Below are 23745 nucleotides of genomic sequence, written 5' to 3'. Positions count from 1 at the left end.
GGGAGCCTGGTGGGCTGCCGTCTATGGGGTCGCACAGAGTCGGAGACGACTGAAGCGACTTAGCAGCAGCAGCAGCAATGCAACCATAAAAATTGATTGTTGAAGCAAATATATATATATATATCTATAAACCTGGGTGTATCTGTGGACCTGATAGATATAGATATACCCAGGTCCCCTCCCTCCTGGACCTCCCTTCCATCTCCCTCCAGTCCCACCCTTCAACCTGTCACAGAGCCCCTGTTTGAGTTCCCTGAGTCATACAGCAAATTCCCATTAGCTATCTGTTTTATATATGGTATTGTAAATTTCCATGTTACTCTCTCCATACATCTCATCTTCTCCCTCCTCCCCTGCCCCCATGTCCATAGGTCTGTTTTCTGTATCTGTTTCTCCATTGCTGCCCTGAAAATAAATTCATCAGTGCCACCTTTTCAGATTCCATATATATGTGTCAGTATGCAATATTTATATTTCTCTTTCTGACTTACTTCACTCTGTATAATAGGCTCTGGGTTCATCCACCTCATTAGAACTGACTCAGATGTGTTCCTTTTTATGGTTGAGTAGTATTCCATTGTCGGAGAAGGCAATGGCACCCCACTCCAGTACTCTTGCCTGGAAAATCCCATGGATGGAGGAGCCTGGTAGGCTGCAGTCCATGGGGTCGCTAAGAGTCAGACACAACTGAGCGACTTCACTTTCACTTTTCACTTTCATGCATTGGAGAAGGAAATGGCAACCCACTCCAGTGTTCTTGCCTGGAGAATCCCAGGGACGGGGGAGCCTGGTGGGCTGCCATCTATGGGGTCACACAGAGTCGGACACGACTGAAGCGACTTAGCAGTAACAGCAGCAGTATTCCATTGTATTTATGTACCACAGCTTCTTTATCCATTCATCTGTTGATGGACATCTAGGTTGCTTCCATGTTCTAGATATTGTAAATAGTGCTGCAGTGAACTTGGGGTACATGTGTCTCTCTTAGTTTTGGTTTCCTCAGAGTATATGCCTAGGAGTGGGTTTGCTGGGTCATATGGTGATTTTATTCCTAGCTTTTTAAGGAATCTCCATACCATTTTCCATAGTGGCTGTATCAGTTTGTGTTCCCTTTTCAGCACACCCTCTCCAGCATTTATTGTTTGTAGACTTTTTGATGATGGCCATTCTGACTCGTGTGAGGTGATATCTCATTGTAGTTTTGATTTGCATTGCTCTAAAAATGAGTGATGTTGAGCATCTTTTCATGTGTTTGTTAGCCATCTGTATGTCTTCTTTGGAGAGATGTCTGTTTATGTCTTTTCCCTATTTTTTGATTGGGTTGTTTGTTTTTCTGTCAATGAGTTGTATGAGCTGCTTATATATTTTGGAAATTAATCCTTTGTCAGTTGTTTCATTTGATACTACTTTCTCCCATTCTGAGGGCTGGCTTTTCACCTTGTTTATAGTGTCCTTTGCTGTGCAAAAGCTTTTGAGTTTAATCAGGTCCCACTTGTTTACTTTTGTTTTTCTTTCCCTTACTCTAGGAGGTGGGTCATAGAGGATCTTGCTTTGATTTATGTCATCAAGTGTTCTGCATATGTTTTCCTCTAAGAGTTTTATAGTTTTTGGTCTTACATTTAGGTCCTTAATCCACTTTGAGTTTATCTTTGTCTATGGCATTAGGAATTGTTCTAATTTCATTTTTTCACATGTAGCTGTCCAGTTTTCCCAGCACCCCTTATTGAAGAGGCTATCTTATTGAAGAGGCTATCTTTGCCCCATTGTATATTCTTGGCTCCTTTGTCAAAAAGAAGGTACCCATAGGTGCGTGGGTTTATCTTTTTTTGGTTCTCTGTCTTGTTCCATTGGTCTGTATTTCTGTTTTTGTGCCAGTACCATACTGTGTTGATGACTGTAGCTTTATAGTATGGTCTGAAGTCAGGAAGCTTGATTCCTCCAGCTCCATTCTGCTTTGGCTATTCAGGGTCTTTTTTTTTTTCCATATGAATTGTGAAATTTTTGTTTTAGTTCTGTGAAAAATGCCATTGGTAATTTGATAGGGATCACATTGAATCTGTAGATTGCCTTTGGTAGTATAGTCATTTTCACAATATTGATTCTTCCTACCCAGGAACATGGAATATCTCTGCATCTGTTTATGTCGTCTTTGATTTCTTTCATGAGTGTCTTACAGTTTTCCATGTACAGGTCTTTTGTTTCCTTAAGTAGGTTTATTCCTAGATATTTCATTCTTTTTTGTTGCAATGTTATATGGGATTGATTCCTTAATTTCTCTTTCTGATTTTTCATTGTTAGTATTTAGAAATGCAAGTGCTTTCTGTGTATTGACCTTATATCCTGTGACTTTGCTGAATTTACTGATTAGCTCTAGTAATTTTCTAATAGTTTCTTTTGGGTTTTCTATGTATAGTATCATGTCATCTGCAAACAGTGAGAGTTTTACTTCTTTTCTGATCTGTATTCCTTTTATTTCTTTTTATTCTCTAATTGCCATAGCTAGGACTTTCAAAACTGTGTTGAGTAATAGTGGTGAGAGTGGACACCCTTTTCTTGTTCCTGATCTTAGAGGGAATGAAGCATATGGTATTTTATAGGGAAATGTCCCTGTCTATATTAGAGTATTATTAATAGGTAAAACTCTGAGTAGTATTCTAATTGTATAAAAAATACACACACATGCTTGAGAGAAAAGTCTGGGGAAATATGTTGAGATGTTGATGGGGGTGTTGGGATGCAAGTAACTTGACGTTTTCTTTATTTTTTTCTCATTTCCCAATCTCTGTATGTTACTTAATAAAATAATTTTTTTCACTTTTTTGTTCTTAAGCATCTATAAATACAGAACTGAAGAGACCTGGTTTAAGAACTAAAATACCAAAGAGTTGTGGAGATATAGTATTATTTATTTAGCTTACAATTAATATGGCTTTCCCCACGGTACATTTTCAGTTTTTATTAACAAAAATTAGTCCAAAATGAAGGAGACAGTAGTTCATTTATCTCCAGTTCTAGGTACTGCACCTTTGAGTTTAAACTTGAGTTTTTCAAATGAACAACTGTTTTACACCATATATCATGCAAAGAATTGATTTCTTTTCTGGAGAAGACTTGGGAGTTATATTTAAAGTAGTGTCAAATGTAAATTCTGTGTTCCTTTAAAGAAATGGTCCAGATTTAGGTTTGATTTAGGTTTAGGTTACAGGTCTAGAAATGGTCTAGATTTAGGTTACAGGGAAACAAATTTTAGTAAAGACAGTTCTATAATTAGATAGTCTCACTCCACCACCCCTACCAAATAATATCCTGACTCTGGTAGAAGAAAAATATTACAGTATTAAGCTGTTAAACAGCAATTTCAGACTTTCCTGCAGGAGCCTAGATTCCTATAAATAAGCCTTAAGAACTCTGTAAATATTTATAAGATATTTCAAAAGTTAAATCCAAATAATTAAACTAAGTAATTTTAAAATAACACTCAAATTTCCAAATACCAAATTTTAACACTTTGGAAATCAATAACATGTTCCTGATACACTGCTTAGTTGACTTGTTGCAGACCTCTGAATTGAGTTTTTGCCTACTTGCTTGCTTTTTTCTGAGTTCAAAGCCAGTTATTTACCACTTGTATCTGTGTGTTTGTGTGAATCAGGGTTTTTATTAATACTGTGTAACCAAAACAGAATAGAGAGATAAGCTGGATACTGAGACCGATAGAAAACTATAATTATCATCTATACCCTCTGATTTCAAATTTTTATAAACATCAAAACAGATTCATCATTTTCAATGATTGATTTATTCAGATATAATACTGCTTTTATCTATTTTATATATGATAATCTTACCAAGAGTTGTTTAAGAAAGAAATTCTATTGCTTAAAGACATTTTTAAAAGTCCTGATATTGAGGATGATCCATTATATCTGTGGAACTCATTTTGTATCTGCCTGCTTCTCTTTATTTCTCTTGCCTTACCTTAAGCCACCGTTATCAGTCATCCAAACAACCTGAGAAACTTTCTGATTCGTCTCACAGTTCTCAAACTTCAGCTCCTGTAATTCATTGTCTACAGTGGAGCTGCAGTGATCTTAAAAAATATAAATCAAGTACTATCATATCCTTGCTTAGAATCTACTTCAGTCACTTCTCTTCCTCTTAATCTCCAACATCATTTCATACCCTTCCATTCTTTTATAACCCATAAACATACAAAGTTCTTTGCTAGCCCAGAACCTCTCACTTCTTCCTCTATCTGGAATGCACTTAATTCCATTCTTCACCTTGGTAATTTCTCATCATTCATATTCCAGTTTAAATATCACCTCTTTACAGGGTGGAAACTCCACTCCTTTAATCACTCTGGCTTGGGAGTAGGCACATGACCCAAACTTATATTCTTCTCAGCCCATCTGAGACATTGAGACTGGGAGTTGGGAGAGGAGTATTATTTCATCTAGCACAGTGTCCTGCAACACAGTACAGTCTCAGTATTTTTGAAGGATTGTGTGCAGGCTTCACTTTCAAAGCTAGGAGAAGATGGGGTAGGGCCCTTTTATAAAAGTAGAGATGTCTTTTTCTCCTCTTAAAACCTAGTGAAAGGCAGACAATATATTTAGTAGGTTTTGGCTGTTTATAAATGCTTTACAAACTTAGTAAAACTTGACTAACAGAGGTTAAATGGCTTGACTAAAGTCATCCTGCTATTAAATGGCAGTGCTGGACTCAATTCTGTTAAATCCTACAGTTCCTACTTTGGCACTAAGGAAAGGATATACTGTTAGTACAGATGCACAAGCTGTAATCCCAGGGAGAGCCATCCCTCATCTTGTAGAATCATTCCTTCTGTTCACTTATATTCACCCAATGCCAACTTTCTAGTAGAAGCCAGATGGAAAAATTGGCTTCACCTTAGCTGGGATAAGGGTGTGTCCCTGCATTTTCTTGACAGATTTCTTGCTGTGGTGAGAATAAAACTGCCAACAGGGTAGGTAGATTTTTTTTCTCTTCTGTCTTATTAACTTGCTGACTCAGTTAAGCTTGTGTTTACCTTTGAATACCAGAAAATCCCAACTGCCACTTAAAGAAATAGGAGAGGAGTAATTTTCTCCCACAGGAAGTCCAAATATGGCAATCCAGAACTAGTTCAGCTGCTTCTCCATTTGTAATGGCTGTCTTGCCTTCCTGTCTCTTACCACATGGGTAGAGATGGAAAAGGGTAAAGGAGTACACACATACACACATACACACCGTCTTTGCTAGGTGGCACTTCCAAGAAGGTTTCTACAGTAATCAGACTTTTTCCCTCTCATTGGCCAGAACTGTATCACAAGACCCCTTGCAGCTAGAAGATGACTAAGGAGACAGTGAGTAGTGTCTATATCTTGTGCTCTTCTCATACCTGATACCATAATACTAATGCATTGTGACCTTTTAGATTTACATTGGTGCAGAAGCATACGGTGGAATTTAACCAAGTGGCAATGGCTAATTCAGATGGATCCGAAGCTATGCTGAACAGAGTGATGACAAAAGATAATATTGGTGTCGCTGTGGTATTAGAGGTCCATAAAGAACTATTTGGAGCAGGTGAGTGTGGTTTAAAATCATCCTACTAAAAATAAACACCATCTCAAGTGCAGCGTGTCATGCTGGTATTTATTGCATAGTTATTTTCTCATCTTTTGAGGAAAGTTAAAAGAGATGGGCAGGAAAATAGTCCTAATTTGTCATCTATGTCTTGGGATATTACTTGCCAGGTACTCTGTAAAAAGGAAAGTCTTTAATATGCCATTAATTCTAAAAGGTTATTTGAAATAAGAATTGTTTTAAGCTGAATTTAGAAATTATGATGACTTTTTAGCCGTATTTTTAGCTTCTTGACTGTGAAATCTTTTGTCTTAAGGTTAAGTACTTGGCACGTTTTCTTTTAATTTCTTTGTTATATTTCAGTCATTGTCAGGGTAAGAGCGGGATCTTTTATCTACCTGGTACTTTACTTTTCCATTTTAGATATTTATAGCTTCCTTCAAAGTCAGAAACTCATTATGTACTTTGCATATCCAGACCTTTTTCCTCCCCTTCCTACTGCCTGCCTTTGAGCATTTCATTGCTTACCTAACCGTATTTCAGGTAAAACCAGGGAGAACGTGTCAAGACCCCATCAGGGCTTTTATTTAAAATGTTTTTCTTTACTTAATACCTGTAGAAGAAAAGATTTTTGCCTTAAGTATTGATTTGAATTATTCAGACCATGCATATTTGTCATACCTCCTTTTCTTACTGTTCTTCAGTTTATCTGTCATCAAAGATGATCAGTCTTTGATATATGATTTAAAATTCCTTCTTCTTTTTTAGCCTCTTACTTGTACTTACTTTTATGTCCTTTCCAGTCTCATTCTTCTCAAAAGCTTGGTACCTTTTTTCTGGTAATGTGAACATTGAATTTATTTTGGAGTTTTACTCTCCTTTTAATCTGTAGAAGAGTAATTGTAAAGTATACAGTTGACACTTTTATATTCTGAAATATCTCTTGTACTCTTAGAGGAGGAATTTAATATTATAGAAGGTGCTTATGGCCTCTTTAAAGGGGCAAGTTTTTAATATTTAATATAGTGAATATTTAATCTACAGCCACAAATGACACTATAAAACTTCTAGGAAAAGACGATAGAGAATTTGGGCTGCAGGGTTTTTGTCCTATGATCAAATTGCTTTAAAAATGACTGTTTCTATCTCATATGAAAGATAATTCGGTTACTTGTTTACTCAACATTAAAGATAATTATAGCTTGGTAAGATGGAAACTTAACTTTACCAAAATAATAGACTGAGAAAATCCAGTCTTTCTGCAGAGTTTATATTTTCAATAGAGAAATTTTTAAGAAATCTGTTATAGAAATTTCAATAGAAAAGTTAATTTTGTATGTATCTAGTATTCCAACAGTACCAAAGTATATAGAGTAAAACATGAGCATCCCAGCTTATTCATACCTTCTAGGAGTAACTCTTACTCATTATTTACACATTACTAGTGTATATGTGTATACTTTTATTTAAATGGCATCATACCATGCATATTGGTTTCCCTGGTGGCTCCAGCTGGTAATGAATCTACCTGCCAATGCAGGAAACATAAGAGACATGGGTTCAATGTCTGGGTTGGAAAGATCCCCTGGAGAAGGAAATGGCAACTTGCTCCACTATTCTTGCCTGGAAAATTCCATGGACAGAGGAGCCTGGTGGGTGACAACTCACGGGGTTGCGAAGAGTCAGACACAACTGAGTGCGCATACACACACACACCATGCATATTGAGTTTTGTGCCTTAAAAATTTTATGGATATCTTTCTCTGTCAGTATATCTTAACTGAGTTGAATTTTCAGTTTTTCCCTCCAAACATGCTTATCGCCTCTTTCAAGGGGCAAATTTTTAATGTGCCATCCTCTCCCACCATGTTAATATTTATTTTGGCAGAATTATAAAACATTATTTTAGGGGAAAAAATAACCTCAGAAATTTTGTAGTTGAATACCTCATTGTCCAAATGAGCCTGAGTACCAAAACGGTTATTAGTAATAAAGGTTAGTAATTAGTAACAAAGCCACATCTGAAAGCCATGCCAGACTTTGAGAGCATACTTCCTAATTCTCATTTTTAAAATTACTTCTTCTGAGTGTATGGTATGAAGATTCTGGTAGCAGATTCATAGCAAATTCACTTCCTTACTTTATTTTGTATAGATTAATATCATGTTCTTGAGTTTAACTACTGACCTTGTCATTGATGTGCTCAGAAAATGCGAAGTGAATGAGTACTGGGCAGTGGAAGGATTTAAATTAAGGTTTAGGTGATTCAAATGACTAAAAACCTACTTCACTAGGTTATTGTGATATTTACATGACAGATATTTAAACTACTTTTTTACACTAAACTCAGCAAATCAAGCAAATCAAACCAATATAATCAAATATTGGTTATATGATGGGATAGATCCTAACTTGGCTAGAGAGCAGGATTTGGCAAACTTCTTCTATAAAGGAGCAGGTAGTTAATTAATAGTTTAGGTTCTGTGGGACACATACGGTGTCTATCAAAGTCTTCTTTTGTAGAACCCTTTAAAAATGTAAAACCAGCTTCAGCTCACACAGGCTGTACAAACACAGGTGACGGGGCTGTGGGCTACAGATTGTCAACCCCCATATTGGGATTATCAGAATCTCAGCACTTTAGCTTCTAAGAACTACTTTATGAGTTAAAGGGGGGAAATAGAAATTAACGGAAAAGAGTAAAGAAGTGATTATGGGTTTGAGGGAAAACTCTTTAAGATACTGCTTTTTTATAATAAAGTATAATTTTAACCTTTGTTTCCCTAATGCTTAAATTTAGGTATGAAGCCTATTCATGCTGCAGACAAACAGCTGCTTATAGTGGCAAATGCTCACATGCATTGGGACCCAGAGTATTCTGATGTGAAGCTCATTCAGACCATGATGTTTGTCTCAGAGGTTAAAAACATTCTGGAGAAAGCCTCAAGTAGGCCTGGCAGCCCAACCGCAGATCCTAATTCCATCCCGCTGGTGCTATGTGCAGATCTTAACTCATTGCCAGATTCAGGTATTGATAACATGATTTACTCTTTGCGTTCAACTTTGCTTTTACTTGTAGTTGAAAGGTCAGCTGGCTCTTAACTTTTGAGCAGAGAATTTCTCTTCTAAATTCAAGGGTATATCTGTAAGAATCCCAGGAATAGCACATGGGCTACTTGAGAAGAGTTTATTCAGCTAAGCTATTTCCAAAGGTTAAGGGACACAAAACAATTAATGACACAGTACTCTGCTCCTGGGAGAATTAGGGTAAGTGGTGGGAGCTGCTATCAGAACTTGGAAACAGTAGTTATGAGGAGAGGGCCATGTAATAGGAGCCGCAGATTTGAACTGGGATGCAGTCAGTCCCTGGCAAACCAACAAGAAGGGAGCCAGGGGAGTATATATCTTAGCCTCTCTCTGCTTCTGTCCTCTGATCTCTCACCACTGCTGTCCACTGACCAAATCCAACAGAGTGGGGAGGGGTTTGCAGTTGATGTAAGTCAAGGCTAGCCTCCTGTGTCAGAGAGTGCAGGGGAGAAGGGTGACCTGAGAGGCAACTAGAAAATGTTCAGCAGGTACAGCTATCTAGTTTAATAATGTTGGTAACCTTTAAGTGAGTTCATTAAAATCCTTTAATTCTGATATTAGGTGGCAGAAGAATGATCAGAATTACCTTAGGATTTCACATTACATCTTGAGCTCCTTTTAACCTCTTTATGTCCTAACTTAAATTATTTTAGATCTTTGTTAAAAAGAAAAAAATCAGTTCTGCACTTAGATATTAAAATTCAAATGTAAAACATTATTGTTGTTTTGCTGTTACCAAAGCATATTCTAAATTTTGTATATTTTCAGTAAGCTACTTTAAATTGTTTAAAACAACCACTGAATAATAAATGTAAAATAACCCAAACACTTAAAACTGTAATATAAATAAAAGTCTCACATGTAGAAAATACTTTTGCTTTCTCTCCTTAGCAAATAAATGCCGAAATCATCCTTTGACAAAAGTTTGTTTTCAGCCCCTGGCCCCTTTGACACCTTACCCATGTCCTCCTCTTTTGACTGCATTGCCCTCTAGCACAAGTTTCTCCCATCTCATTTGACTGTCATTTGGCATCACAGCAGAGTGAGTTGGCTCAAGCCAGACTCTCAGGGCTGGATCCTGGTTCTCCCTCTTAGGAGGTGTACAATCTATGACTTAAGTTCCTCATTTTTAAATAAAGGGATAATCATTTTATCCACTTGATGGAGTTGTTTGTGAGGTTTAAATGTGTAGGGCTCTTAAAACAGTGTAAGAGCATGTAATAATTGCTAGATAAATGATAGCTCCTTTTCAGCTATTCACAGTACTGATGTTCTGCTCATCATTTTTTCTTTATGTATGTTACTGCCTTTCCCGACTCACAAATAGAGATGTGTGACAGCGTTAACTAATCATCATCGTCAGAAAAGTTGCGGTATTTTTTTCCCATGTTTACTTAGTGGAAGTGGTATACTTTTTTTCAGTGCTTCTACTCTCTTTAGCTTTTTAGACACATCCAATATTTTTGACCAAGTGATCTGCCTCCAGCATATAATGTCTTTAGTGTGACTGAAAAGTCTCACTGTAGCCTGAAACAAAGATTGATGTTGCCTTCCTGAAGCTAGACATTGCAGTATTGAAGATGCAGAATCTATTTTTGTTGTGAATGATTTAAAAAATTTTATAACGTAGTCCAGAAATTGTTAACTGACTGGATAGAATGGTGAAATGCTAAAGAGAGGTTGCTTTGAAATAATATTCTACAAACATGTAGGGTCAAGACTTTCCTAGTGAATGCCACCCTAGACCCTGGGAATCATCTTCATCTTGAAGAGCCATTAAGAAAACTGAAGCTGTTCCAGGGTGATCCAGATATTTTGCTCTGAAATAGGCAAATAAATACCCTTCAGTTTGATTGGACCATATGAAATTGCTGATATTTGATTTCTTAACATTAACCTGAAGAAGGCAATTTCATAAGTAAAATGTTCAGTGTAATAAATCCACTCTGAACTTGGGTACGTGTACTTGGCAGCAGATTTTGTCTATGAAGTCTTCTGTAAGGTCTAAATGCTAAATGGTAGTGTTTCTTCTTTCTTTATTCTGCCAGGTGTTGTGGAATATTTAAGCAATGGAGGTGTAGCTGACAACCACAAAGACTTCAAGGAACTGAGGTACAATGAGTGTCTTATGAACTTCAGCTGCAATGGGAAGAACGGAAGCTCAGAAGGGAGAATCACACATGGCTTCCAACTGAAGAGCGCCTATGAAAATAACTTGATGCCTTACACCAATTACACCTTTGATTTCAAAGTGAGTGAAGCCTCTGGGCTGGCATAGAAATTATGTCAAATACAAACATGTGACAAGAAAGAGCCAGAGATATGTTACTTACGTTTAATTGTATAATCTTTAGGAGTTTTTACATTCTCTAAATGTCTTGGCTAAGTGTGCACCTGAATATGTAAGGAGGTTTGTTAGGTTTTGTGGCTGTTATTGTGGAATTGAGAATCCTCTTTGAAAACTCATTTCTTCAAATTTCAAATAACCATGATAATAGCAGAAGTTTCCGAAATACTGTGTATGTGCCAGGTACTTTTCAAAAGCACTTTGTGTTTATTAATATAATAATAATAAACCATACCATCCCTGACTTTCAGTAGGAATCCAAATAGTAAGCAACTTGATAAAGCTAAACTCATCCTAAATGAACTGTAGAGTATTCCCTCAAAATTTTCTTGTTCTTTCCATTGATATTTATCTTAAAATTTTCCAGGTTTCTTTGTGAAGATGTGGTTAGAAAGGTTGTACTTAGGGTTTGTTTTATATCCACATTGTCATACTAATAAATTACCAGACAGTGGACCACCACTCTAGCTTAGTAAAAGAACAAGAAAGATTTTTTTGCAAAATAAGAAAAAAATTAAGAGGATCAGCTTTATAGGATCAGTTGTTCTTTTGAAACATTGATTGATAGTGGTTTTTCTGTAGTTAATCCCTTTCCATTTGCAAATTTTCTGATCATTCTGTCTGCTTGTAGCTCTTCTCTTGTACCTTTGTTTGACTTTCTGGCATTTCAGGAATCTATCCTAAAGTCTTATACTATCCTGAAAATGCAGATGTTGGAAAATAGTTAGGAGTAAGAAGCCTAAAGGGAATTTAATAAAACACCAAAGGAAATTTATGAATTGGGCTCTGGCACATCTCCAGTAGCCTTTTTCCATTTTCAGTGCTTGTTAGCCTGTTTCCAGGAAACAGATAGTAGGAAGAAAACAGGAAATTTATGTGCTGATGTTATTCATCAGTTTTTGTAATCAAGAAATGGAAACAAATTGTTTATAGGTTGAATCTAATTTTAGTATTTTAACTGTTAGAGTACGTAATACTATGCAGAGATAATTGATTTTGTTCAGATCACTCATATGCAGTAATGTGCTAATAAATATTTAATAACCAGCTTTCTGAGGAAAAAACCCAAGTTTTTAGTGTTTGCAGATTTCTGTCGTACAGGTACTTTCACTCTCACTGTAGTACATTTCAAGCTCCCAACATCATACCATTGAACACTTGAGTTGGGATGAAGTGTCCAGCGGACCCTGTCACTCCACTGCTCCTGTGTAAGCCTAAAGGAAAACCTCTGGACTTGATACACAGTTAAATATATAGGTTAAATCCTATACAGTGGTATATAATACATCTCTGCCTGCACAACCCAGAATACCTACAAAAAGCCTCCCTAAAGTAAATATTCAGTGGTTTTACAACTCTTAGTGTTGTTTTGGTATGTGTGTACTTAAAAAGACTTAAATCATTTCTCCCTTAACTAGGCTTTTATAAAGGTTACTTTTTCCTTGTCCATAAAGTAAAAACTAGGGAAATAAAATCTACAATATTAATCTAAGCCATCTTCCTCAATCATCTGAGTAGTTTTAAAATCTTTTCTTGATATTTCTTCAGAAGATCTAATGTGTTAGTATTGAATTAAAAAATCTTGTTGAACCATTTATACTGTTTACAGAAGTAGAGTTAAAGAATCAAAAGTGCATGGCTCAGAGAGTGATGTTTACATATATATGATAGGATGAGAAAGGACAGAACTATAAGTATGTGTGAGAGAGGCATGAATGGGAAGATAAATACGATCTCTGGCTGGTAGATAGACAGGAGAGTGGAATAGGGTGGAAAAGAAGAATGATCAGAGAAAAAACTAAAGGCATACCTGACTAGAGAGAATTAATTTTGGTGTAAGTAGCAAACAATAAACTTCAGTTTCATACAAAGAATTTTATGTAACTGGTGATATACCACTTTTGAAGGCAGTTGGTAGAAAAGGATAGGTAGCATCACATATAAAAATGTCATGTGCATAGTGTTAAATACAGATCCAAGTCTAGTATCCTGCCATTGCATCAGTGGAGAACTGTTAAATTTTGTTCATTTTGACCTAGCATTTGTCTACTTTCTTGGTTCTTGAATAAATTAGAAATGTAGAAAAGTGGTACTTGGAACTGAGTCATTTAATCTGGAACTAATTTGGAGTCACTTGAAGCAGTTAGGAGAATTACTTGTAGACCAGGTATCTTAGTGAGTTTAGGTTGCCATGACAGAATACCATATACTGTGTGGCTTATAAAACAACAGAACTTTACTTCCTACAGGTCTGAAGGCTGGAAGTTTAAGATCAGGTGCCAACATGATCAAGTTCTAGTGAGGCTTGTCCTCTGGGTTGCAGGCAGCTGTTTTCTCATTGCATCCTCACTTGGTGGAGAGAGAGCTCTCTGGGGCTCCTTTTTATAGAGCACTAATCCCTTCATGAGAATTTCATCTTTATGACCTACTCATCTGCCAAATGCTCCACTTCCTTATACTTAGGGATTAGAATTTTAACATGAATTTGGGGGAATACAAATGTTCAGTCCATGACACCCCATCAGTTGAATCAACTGCTGATTGAAACTGGCTGCTGCTTTTACCACCCACCCCTCCTTACATCAGTCTAAGGGTGTGTCTGAACCATTTAATGAAAAGAGGGAGGACTTTTTTCCTGTTATGTCAAATAGTAAATCTTTGTTACATTATGAAATTTATAGTGTATAATTTTCTCACATTCTTTACAAAACAAAGCTTAAAATATTGCTGGCTCATAAACTATTCTTGCTTTTTACTTTTTTCTCATACACCATTCTAGATTTACCTGTAGTCTTTAGTAATACAAAGACTATTTTCCTGCATTCAGTTTAGTCGCTCAGTCGTGTCCGACTCTTTGCGACCCCATGAATCGCAGCATGCCAGGCCTCCCTGTCCATCACCAACTCCCGGAGTTCACCTAGACCCACGTCCATTGAGTCAGTGATGCCATCCAGCCATCTCATCTTCTGTCATCCCCTTCTCCTCCTGCTCCCAATCCCTCCCAGTATCAGAGTCTTTTCCAGTGAGTCAACTCTTCGCATAAGGTGGCCAAAGTACTGGAGTTTCAGCTTTAGCATCATTCCTTCCAAAGAAATCCCAGGGCTGATCTCCTTCAGAATGGACTGGTTGGATCTCCTTGCAGTCTGAGGGACTCTCAAGAGTCTTCTCCAACACCACAGTTCAAAAGCATCAATTCTTCGGCACTCAGCCTTCTTCACAGTCCAACTCTCACATCCATACATGACCATTGGAAAAACCATAGCCTTGACTAGACGAACCTTTGTTGGCAAAGTAATGTCTTTGCTTTTCAATATGCTATCTAGGTTGGTCATAACTTTCCTTCCAAGGAGTAAGTGTCTTTTAATTTCATGGCTGCAGTCACCATCTGCAGTGATTTTGGAGCCCAAAAAAATAAAGTCTGACACAGTTCCCACTGTTTCCCCATCTATTTCCCATAAAGTGATGGGACCAGATGCCATGATCTTCGTTTTCTGAATGTTGAGCTTTAAGCCAACTTTTTCACTCTCCTCTTTGACTTTCATCAAGAGGCTTTTTAGTTCCTCTTCACTTTCTGCCATAAGTGTGGTGTCATCTGCATATCTGAGGTTATTGATATTTCTCCCGGCAATCTTGATTCCAGCTTGTGTTTCTTCCAGTCCAGCGTTTCTCATGATGTACTCTGCATATAAGTTAAGTAAGCAGGGTCACAATATACAGCCTTGACGGACTCCTTTTCCTATTTGGAATCAGTCTGTTCCATGTCCAGTTCTAACTGTTGCTTCCTGACCTGCATACAAATTTCTCAAGAGGCAGATCAGGTGGTCTGGTATTCCCATCTCTTTCAGAATTGTCCAGTTTATTGTGATCCACACAGTCAAAGGCTTTGGCATAGTCAATAATGCAGAAATAGATGTTTTTCTGTAACTCTCTTGCTTTTTTGATGATCTAGCGGATGTTGGCAATTTGATCTCTGGTTCCTCTGCCTTTTCTAAAACCAGCTTGAACATCAGAAAGTTCATGGTTCACATATTGCTGAAGCCTGGCTTGGAGAATTTTGAGCATTACTTTACTAGCGTGTGAGATGAGTGCAATTGTGCAGTAGTTTGAGCATTCTTTGGCATTGCCTTTCTTTGGGATTGGAATGAAAACTGACCTTTTCCTGCATTAGTGTCTTTTAAAAAAGAAAGAGTTTGAATCAGAAAAGGTTGAGAATTGTTAGTTTGTAACCTTATTTGTGAATATGATACAGTGTACAAATGTACCTGCTGCTGCTAAGTCGCTTCAGTTGTGTCCGACTCTGTGCGACCCCATAGATGGCAGCCCACCAGGCTCCCCCGTCCCTGGGATTCTCCAGGCAAGAACACTGGAGTGGGTTGCCATTTCCTTCTCCAGTGCGTGAAAGTGAAAGTGAAGTCGCTGAGTCGTGTCGACTCTTGGTGACCCCATGGACTGCAGCCCACCAGGCTCCTCCATCCATGGGATTTTCCAGGCAAGAGTACTGGAGTGGGGTGCCATCACCTTCTCTGACAAATGTACCTGCATATGTATAAATAGTCGGGCCAGTTCAGACATGATCTTTCTAAGGCTTTTGATAAGAGCTTTTACTCTGGATGTTTCAAACCAAGAAAATAGTTACAAGTGATGTCTCCAGTTAGTCTCCAGTTAAAATACATCTACTTTCTAGAATGCTTAACATCTTTATTGGGGTCTGTATTTACAAAGGATTCTCTAGCCCTAGTAACTAATGTGCATAATGACACATTATAATAAAATGATAAGATATAGGAAGTTTTATTCAACAGAAGTAGTTGAAAATGTTTTATTTGTGTAAAACATAAATGTTTTAAATGTGTTTGCTGAAGTAAAAGGTGGTCTCATAAAGGAAAGGAAAGCCACTGTGACTCTTGTTGACCTTTTCCTAAAATGGCACTGCAAAACTAGGCGTTAGCCAGAAGGAAGGGATAAAAATACATTGTACTAATGTCATTTCTTTACTGTTTGGACTTGGAACATTGATGGCAGAGCTACTCCCCTGGATTCAAGTAGGTTCCTAAATTTGTGGTAAAGTAGGGTTAAGGTATACCTATTGTTGAATAAAGCCCTCTCCCTCAAAAGAACTATTTGGTTGTTTTGGTCTTGATTGTGTCCAAATTAGCAAACTAAGGTAATTGTTTACAGAATTTCACAGTATAATTTTTTTTCATTTCTTTTTTTTTGGGGGGTGGCCCATTTCACTGTAATACTCTTTAAAATATTAACTGGAACTCACTATATGTAGTATTTATTAAATAAAACAAGTGCTTCCAAGTGTGGAAGTCTTTCTCCGTGCTTGGGTTCAGGCTCTGTTGATGTTGGAAGGAAGAAAGTTGACTTTACTCTCTTGCATATACACAACCCAGGGCAAAACCAAACACACTTGTTTTGAAACTTGCAGTTCAGATAAAGCAAATCATCTAACTCTGAGATGTACAAATGAATACGTACATAGGTCTCTGCTGAATGTGTTTTGCTGAGGTATTTTTATGCAGCAAGGAATCCAGAATTTACAGTATACCAGGATTTGTGAAAATGAGTATTCTAAACTAAAGAACAGATTAGAATGATGAAATATATGCAGTATTTTGTATACATGTATAAAATCTGGGAAAGCTGAGCCAGGATTAGCAGTCTGGAAACATGCTTTACAATGGCTTCATTCAGATGTGTTGGGTTGATGTACAAATAACTGGAAGTAATGCTAGTTTTCATTAAAAGAATTACTTTTGTCATACCTTTTCATTAACTATGTATATGTATAAATATCTTTATTTTCTGCTTATTGGAACAAGAAGAGTCAGTGCAGTTTCCATAATGTTTATACTGATAAATGAGATTTCACTGGCTCAAGCAAGCCAATTCTGGAGAGGCTTAGACATGATTTGGTAGGCTTATTTAGCTTCTCAGTTTGCTTACCACAGTGCACATGTGAGGTCTTCCCTGTAGCTCAATTGGTATAGAATCTGCCTGCAGTGCAGAAGACCCGGGTTTGATCCTTGGGTTGGGAAGATCTCCTGGAGAAGGAAATGGCAAACCACTCCGGAAAATCTCATGGACAGAGGAGCCTAGCATGCTACACTCCATGAGATCACAAGAGTCAGACACGACTTATTTCATTAATCTGCTTTATATGAGCACATGTGCAAGGTATTGTGGTTCTACTAGGTACTGTGTTTCCCTCTTTAGCCACCTTTATTTCACATAATTCCCATTCAAGATTTGAGCTTTATTTGACCCATTGTGAAGACAGCAGGTACCAGAAATACAGGTTACCCAGGTATTTGTCATTTACAAATTATGAATTGTTCTTTTATATATCTTGGGTTTTTCTTTTTATCTAAGCATATATTTTTCTCTCTTTTTCCAACCCCCAATCTCTTTTCAGGGCGTGATTGACTACATTTTCTATTCCAAGACTCATATGAACGTGCTTGGTGTCCTGGGGCCTTTAGATCCTCAATGGCTGGTTGAGAACAACATCACTGGGTGTCCACACCCTCACATCCCTTCAGACCACTTCTCACTGTTAACACAACTTGAACTCCACCCTCCACTCCTGCCTCTTGTCAATGGTGTTCACTTGCCTAACCGGAGGTAGTGGAGTACTACCCCGCCAAGACGGGGATCTGTTGCTATGGACCTGTACAGTTGTAAATCAAAGTATGTAGGAGTGAAGTATGGCCATCCTTAAGCTGCTTCTTCAGGTTCCTTTCATTATGTGTTTGCTATAAGATTTTGTACAATTTTGTGCATATTGGTATCATTTGGCACTAGGGCTGGAACCAAAGTATTACTGTTTCCAAATTTTTGATTTAACATGTTTTTAAGTTGGACTGTCTTCATATTATATTAGGAGTCAGCATTCATAATTGATAAATCACCAATTCAAGGCCCAACAACAAATGTATTTGTTTTTCCAAAACAAATACTTTGTTTTGAATGTTTTCAAGTGAGCCAACCATTTTTCATCTTTGTTAAAGGCAGTTTTTAAAGACTATAAATGTGAGATTTTAAACTGAATGATGATATGCCTTGCAGGAAACTTTCTTGAATTTGTTTTCCATAACAAACTGATTTTTGGCTCCCCAGTCATTTGCACATTAACAAAGCACTTATATTTGCTAGATCTGTACATAAACTAGCCATAATGAGGAAAATTGAGAAATTAAAGATGATTGCACAGTATGCTTTAAAAATCAAGCATTTAACAGCACAATTTGTTGGGCAAGCGCTGGTCGATTTTTTTGTTTTGTTTTGATTTTTGAGGAATCATTCTGTATTTTGTTTCCCCTATTAGTTATAACCTTACTAGAAATATTAATTCTAAGCCTGTCTCTCCAGTTTATTTATAGGAAAACAACGGGTAATTTCTACTGCCACACACCTTGAAAACAGAATTTGGCCTATCTAGGATGCCCCTAAAATTAGTGTCCATTGTTGTTTTTTTTTAATTATTTCCATCCACCCTTTTCTGCCTGGTTGTGCTAGAAAAACAGATATTATATGATCTGTTTCATTTTTGCTGTTAAGGGCATATGTTAAAAGAAATAACTACTGAATGAAAAGGCCCTGATCAGAGTCTTAGAGGTGGAAAGCTATACAGATATTTCTCATGTTTTCCAAAGCAGGTCAAGTGGCTGTTGGTTTTTGCTTTTTGAGGTGACAACAGAAAGGATTTGGGGGAGAGAAAGAACAGGAAGTAGTTGAAAACCTTGAATCATTTTTCCTGACTCTAGTTGCCAAATGGCCGTTATATGCTTTTAATCTTTGTTTCTGTTGTCTGTCAGGGTTGAATTAAGAAGCTACTGGTTTATTCCCAACTATTGATATGCTCTTTAGATACGTTGGAATCCTTTTTTCGCCCAGGAGGGGCCAGTTGAAAATCTGTGATTCAAGAGGCAGTGAACGCAATACCGTTTTCTGGGGGAAAAATTGGTTGGCTACTTGATGTTAATTATGGCACAGTAACAGGAAAAGGTTGTGTCTGTGTTTTTAAGTTTTTCTTTATTCTGCTTTTTTGCTGCTATAAGAGTTTTCTGAAATTTATATTTTAAACTTTTCATGCACTTTACTGTTTCTAGTCTCAAAATGTGATATTTTTAATAAACAAGAAATTTTCCATTATGTGAATGAAATTTTAAAAGAAAATAGCCTATATTTGTGTCTCACTAATATATAAAGTACAGGTCAAATTTAAATTATTTAATTAGTTTTAAATATATACAATTTGTCTCCTCTTTGAAAGCTGACATCTTAGGCTGTTTTATTAGTCTTAAATGATGCATTTCCTTTGGTCATTTTATACTAATTTCTTCCATAGTAAATTAATCAGGCTACATAAGATAATATTTCCCCTGAAGGGTAATTTTAGTGGGACAAGGGTGGTGGGATGATGTGATATCAGATATAGGATTTCATCAGAAGGGTTCTGTAAAGCCTAAACTCCCTTTTAAAAGTGCCTAGTGATAGAGGCGTGGTTTGTCATCTATTATAATTGGAATGTCATTGTAGTTGAGTGAAGTTTGATGTAAATAAAATATTATTTTAAAAATGTCAAGATACCAGAATAAACAAACAAAATAAACAACCCTTAAGATGACAGATTTTCCTCAGTGTGCAGGTATCCCTTCTTATATACCTCAAGCATTCAACATCTAGCCATGCAAATTGATTACCTGAAGCATAGTACTGGAAAGTAGAATAGCATGAAAAACTTAATTTTGTGGACATTACCTTTTTTTGTAATCAGCTACTGTATGTTTTATTTTTATCTCTTGTTTTGGGTGGGTTTTCTGCTCTGGAGGTATATGCACTAACATTTTCCTCTTCTCATATACGCATGTTAATTAGCAATGTGAGCAATATTTCTTACCATACTTCACTCCCAATATTTTTTGAGATGTTTGTATAAAATGGAATTTAAAGTTCACTTATGATTGTATATGAACCACAGAGGAGCCCATTTATTAATAAAAAACTTTTTTAATAGTTAAATGTAGAGGGAAAAATAAAAAAAAATTGGGAAACATTGTAAACAGCTTAAGTTTATTTTGTGTATGATCGAGGCACTCTGTTGCAGGAAGGTGTGTAATTGGGTTCTCTCTGCTTCCAAATGCACTCTTTCAAACCATTCATTATCCTGTGTATTTTTAATGTGGTTTTAGTAAATGTTGGTAGTAGCTCTGTTGAAGTAGGTAATTGTGTTATGTTTTGGGTGGCAAACACACTTGGGGCATGGTAACCCAAATTTCATGTGCACGGTTTCCCTTGAGCCCACTGCCCAAATTTCACACACCCTTCACCCTTTGTTCCCTTTGTAAAAGGAGTGGTATCTGTTTTGAGCTGCCAATTCAGATGATCAGAAATGCTGCTCCCCTCAGTATTGTCTTGTTGAAAACGCATGCCATTTGGAACCTTGGCATGAGAAGCCAAAAGGAAGAGGTGAATGACATACGGTATATATTCAGTGAAAGTAAAATATTTATGCTCATATACTTTCTGGTTCTCAGAATAAGTTAATAAGCTTTACGCCATGGGACTGCTGCATATTTTATCTGAAGGTTAAAGAAAATGTGGGCATTTTTAGATTGTGATAATGTTTTATTTTTTTAAACTGTTAAATATGATTTCTGATATCTGTCTAAGAACTGGAGTGTTCTTTAAATTTATCAAAACAGTGTTGTTTGAGGAAGGGAAAACTGCACTGTTTGCCATTACAACAGTCATACAAGTGCATGTCACGTCACCCACTCTCTCAGGCATTAGTATCCGCCTCATAGCTTTACTATTTTGATGGGGAAATCTTGCAGCATCCTCAGGACTGACATCTGAGAAAGGCTCAGATCCACTTACTGCTCCTTGCTTGTTGACTTTGTTTTAAAATATTGTGCCTGGTGTCAACTTTTAAGCAACAGCACTGCCTAAAAGCAAGCAGAGAACAGAATCCCAGCACCATTCTATAGGCAACTTTTTAGAATTCAGATATAGTAAATCTGTTCAAGATTTATGATGTTTTATGTAAAAAAAAATTTTGTACAATGTAGCTGAATATTTTTGTTTCATTTCTTTGATGTAAGGCGTGTGAACGTTCGTTTGAATATCACATGTTAAAGTCAGGTATGGCACAATGGGTTCTGAGACCAGCTTTTCCTCCCTCCCATTTGCCTTGTTCCAAGCTCTTCTTTTCAAATTACTTTTCTGATGGTCGTAGGCAGATATTTAATTTGACTAACGCATCCTGTGTGAATGTATTAAAGAAGCCACTGTGTTTTAGTGTTAGAGTTTGCAGAAATATAAAGCTTCATTTCTTATTTGTCCCTGTTCTTTGACAAAAGCTATATATTCAACCATGTCAAAGTTATATATTAAATCACAGAGAAGCAAGGGAGAAAGTTGAAAGATACTGAAGGCTCATATCACTTGATTCTATGGTGGGTTGTATTAGGACTGAGGATGTGACACATTAAAACTGGAACATGAGCAAACATACAGTGTTCCATTTTAAAATTGTATCTCCTAAGTATATACTTTAAATGGGTGAAAAATTAAGTTTGTATTTGCATTTCTAAGAGCTTCTAAAAATCACTAGTGCCAACTATACTTTTAAATCAAAAAGCAAGGAATAGAGAAAGCACAAGGAAAAAATAGGTTAAATGTGTTCTTCGAGAGAACCAGAGGCATATGGTTTGGCATTCCTAATCCAAAGCTAGATTTTCTAGCAATAAAAGTCAACTGTGTCCCAGTACTTACTTCGTTTCTAAGGCCTTACATTCTGAGTTTCTGAGGGATTTTAATCGCTTTATAAAATGTACTGACTGATAGTAGCTTCAGTCACAAACACCATCATCAGTTTCTGATACATCTGGCAGACCATAAGTTTCATAGCAGGCAAAGACTTTATTGCACATTTTCAAAATAGCACTCATATATACTTAACAGTTTGACAGAAGTGTGAATTCTCACATTGTAAGGTAGTCTTTCTCTTCTACCTGTCCTCTCCCTTTTAAAAAAAAAAATCACCTTTCTAATGTGTGGAAGATTTAACTTTTTCCTTCTGAATTGTATCCTGTTTCTAGAACTCTGTGAATTATAGGTTCATAAATTAACTAGGGAAATTAGAGTATTTTTCTAAGCCAGGAACTTCAATTAAAGTTTTGAATTTGTAGACAGAGAACTTTTATACTTATGGTTGCTTTGAGTGATTGTAATTTTTTTTAATGGCATCATGATCACTGAATTTGAATTCCAACACAAGTAAATTAGTACATCTTACCCTGGCCTATTTACCAGAAATGTAATCTGTTCAGGAACATGGTGCCAAAAGCATCTTGGATTTTACAACATGATACATGTTTATTGTGTGTCTACCTTTGAGCTTAAAAGAAACAAGTTCTTTGTACTGCAGGATGTTTTGAACAAGATCCACAGAAAGAAAAAAAAAAGCAGTTCTTTTCAGGAAGGTAGTAAGTAAACATGCATGTTTCTTGTTTTTAACCAGATACCTTCTTTGTATGAGTGTCTCTGTTAAACAGTCACAAATTCTATAAGAAATAGGGAGAGTCCAGGGAAAGCAAGCTTCATTAGCCTAGTTAGTCATTTCTTTTGGCATACGTTTGTTTGGTTAGACTTGGGTTATTCTTGGAACCAAAGGAAAACAAGCATGTTGAAGTTTTGTTCAACAAACATCATGACACCGAAGAAATGGAATGTTTTTAGGTAAAGTAATTTTTACTTTCAAAGCATAAGAAATGACATTTCTGCATTTTCTTTGCAGTGGTAAAAATTTAGTAGCATTGTACTGAAATGAGAAGTTGTGTCATCAGAAACAAACCACATTATGAAGAGTGTATGCAAACACCAAGTGATATGACTCTTGGCACAGTAGCATTGGGTATATTCAGCTCTCAGTGGCTTTCGGAAGGCATAGTTGGATGCCTCCTGGTAGTTGTTTTTGTTAAAAGTCTCCCCAAGTTGAGATAATGTCCCTATTTGTATGTCTGTCACTTTCCACCCTTAAGCATAAGAATCATGGTAGCCCTCTCAAAAGTGGTCCTTTATTGCTCTTTTCAGTTTTGTATTAATTTCTAATTACTGATATATGACTGTATTTCCTTTCAATTTATCAGTGGTTATATGTACCACATTTGTTTAATTAGTTAACTCACACAATTGGCTCAGCATTGATGTGTCAAACAATGGCTTTGCTTCTTACTGAACAGGCTTAGTTTCTCGCTACTTGTTTAAATCTCGATGCAGTAAGTGATGCAGTAGTCTGGGTGTGTATTTATTCAAAAACTGTACTGTCCTTTTTCTCTGTGCTTAACTTGCTTAAAATATATTTCCTTACCTTTGAAATTCCTGAGCGGTGCTCTGCCAAGTTGGGGGTGGGGGTGGGGAGGGGGTGGGGAGGGGTTTGGATGGCTGTGTTACTGCACACTGGATCTGGAAGTGTTCAGTGTTGTGAGTGGCAAATTTCTTAAACACCAGCAGCACTGAGAAGTGCACTATGGGCATTCGTACAGTTGTCCAAATGCAAGCAGTTCTTTCATCTAGGAGAAGTGGAGGAATAAAGTTCATTGGCGTACTTGGTATATTTTGAGGGGGAATGAATGTTTCAGCTTTGGGTTTTGTTGTCTCTGAGTGGAATGGGGTGGTAAGGAGGGAGGTGATTTTTTTTTTTCTTTTTT

The 23745-nt window shown here is 36.8% G+C and overlaps 1 protein-coding gene across 1 annotated transcript in view; it reads left to right on the top strand.

Moving 5' to 3' along the window:
* The window catches only part of CNOT6L (CCR4-NOT transcription complex, subunit 6-like), a 65893-nt gene extending 42154 nt beyond the window's left edge, over nt 1-23739 (top strand). The window contains exons 8-11 of the mRNA XM_010845894.1: nt 5438-5589; nt 8390-8617; nt 10725-10927; nt 17445-23739. Coding sequence (XP_010844196.1) covers nt 5438-5589; nt 8390-8617; nt 10725-10927; nt 17445-17657 — 796 coding nt within the window. The 3' untranslated portion in view covers nt 17658-23739. The remainder of the gene's footprint in view (nt 1-5437; nt 5590-8389; nt 8618-10724; nt 10928-17444) is intronic.
* The last annotated feature ends 6 nt before the right edge of the window (nt 23740-23745 follow it).

The sequence above is a fragment of the Bison bison genome, unplaced genomic scaffold (genome assembly GCF_000754665.1).
Source record: "Bison bison bison isolate TAMUID 2011002044 unplaced genomic scaffold, Bison_UMD1.0 scf7180017864228, whole genome shotgun sequence".
Classification (NCBI taxonomy): domain Eukaryota; kingdom Metazoa; phylum Chordata; class Mammalia; order Artiodactyla; family Bovidae; genus Bison; species Bison bison.
This window is presented reverse-complemented; position numbering and strand designations above follow the sequence as displayed.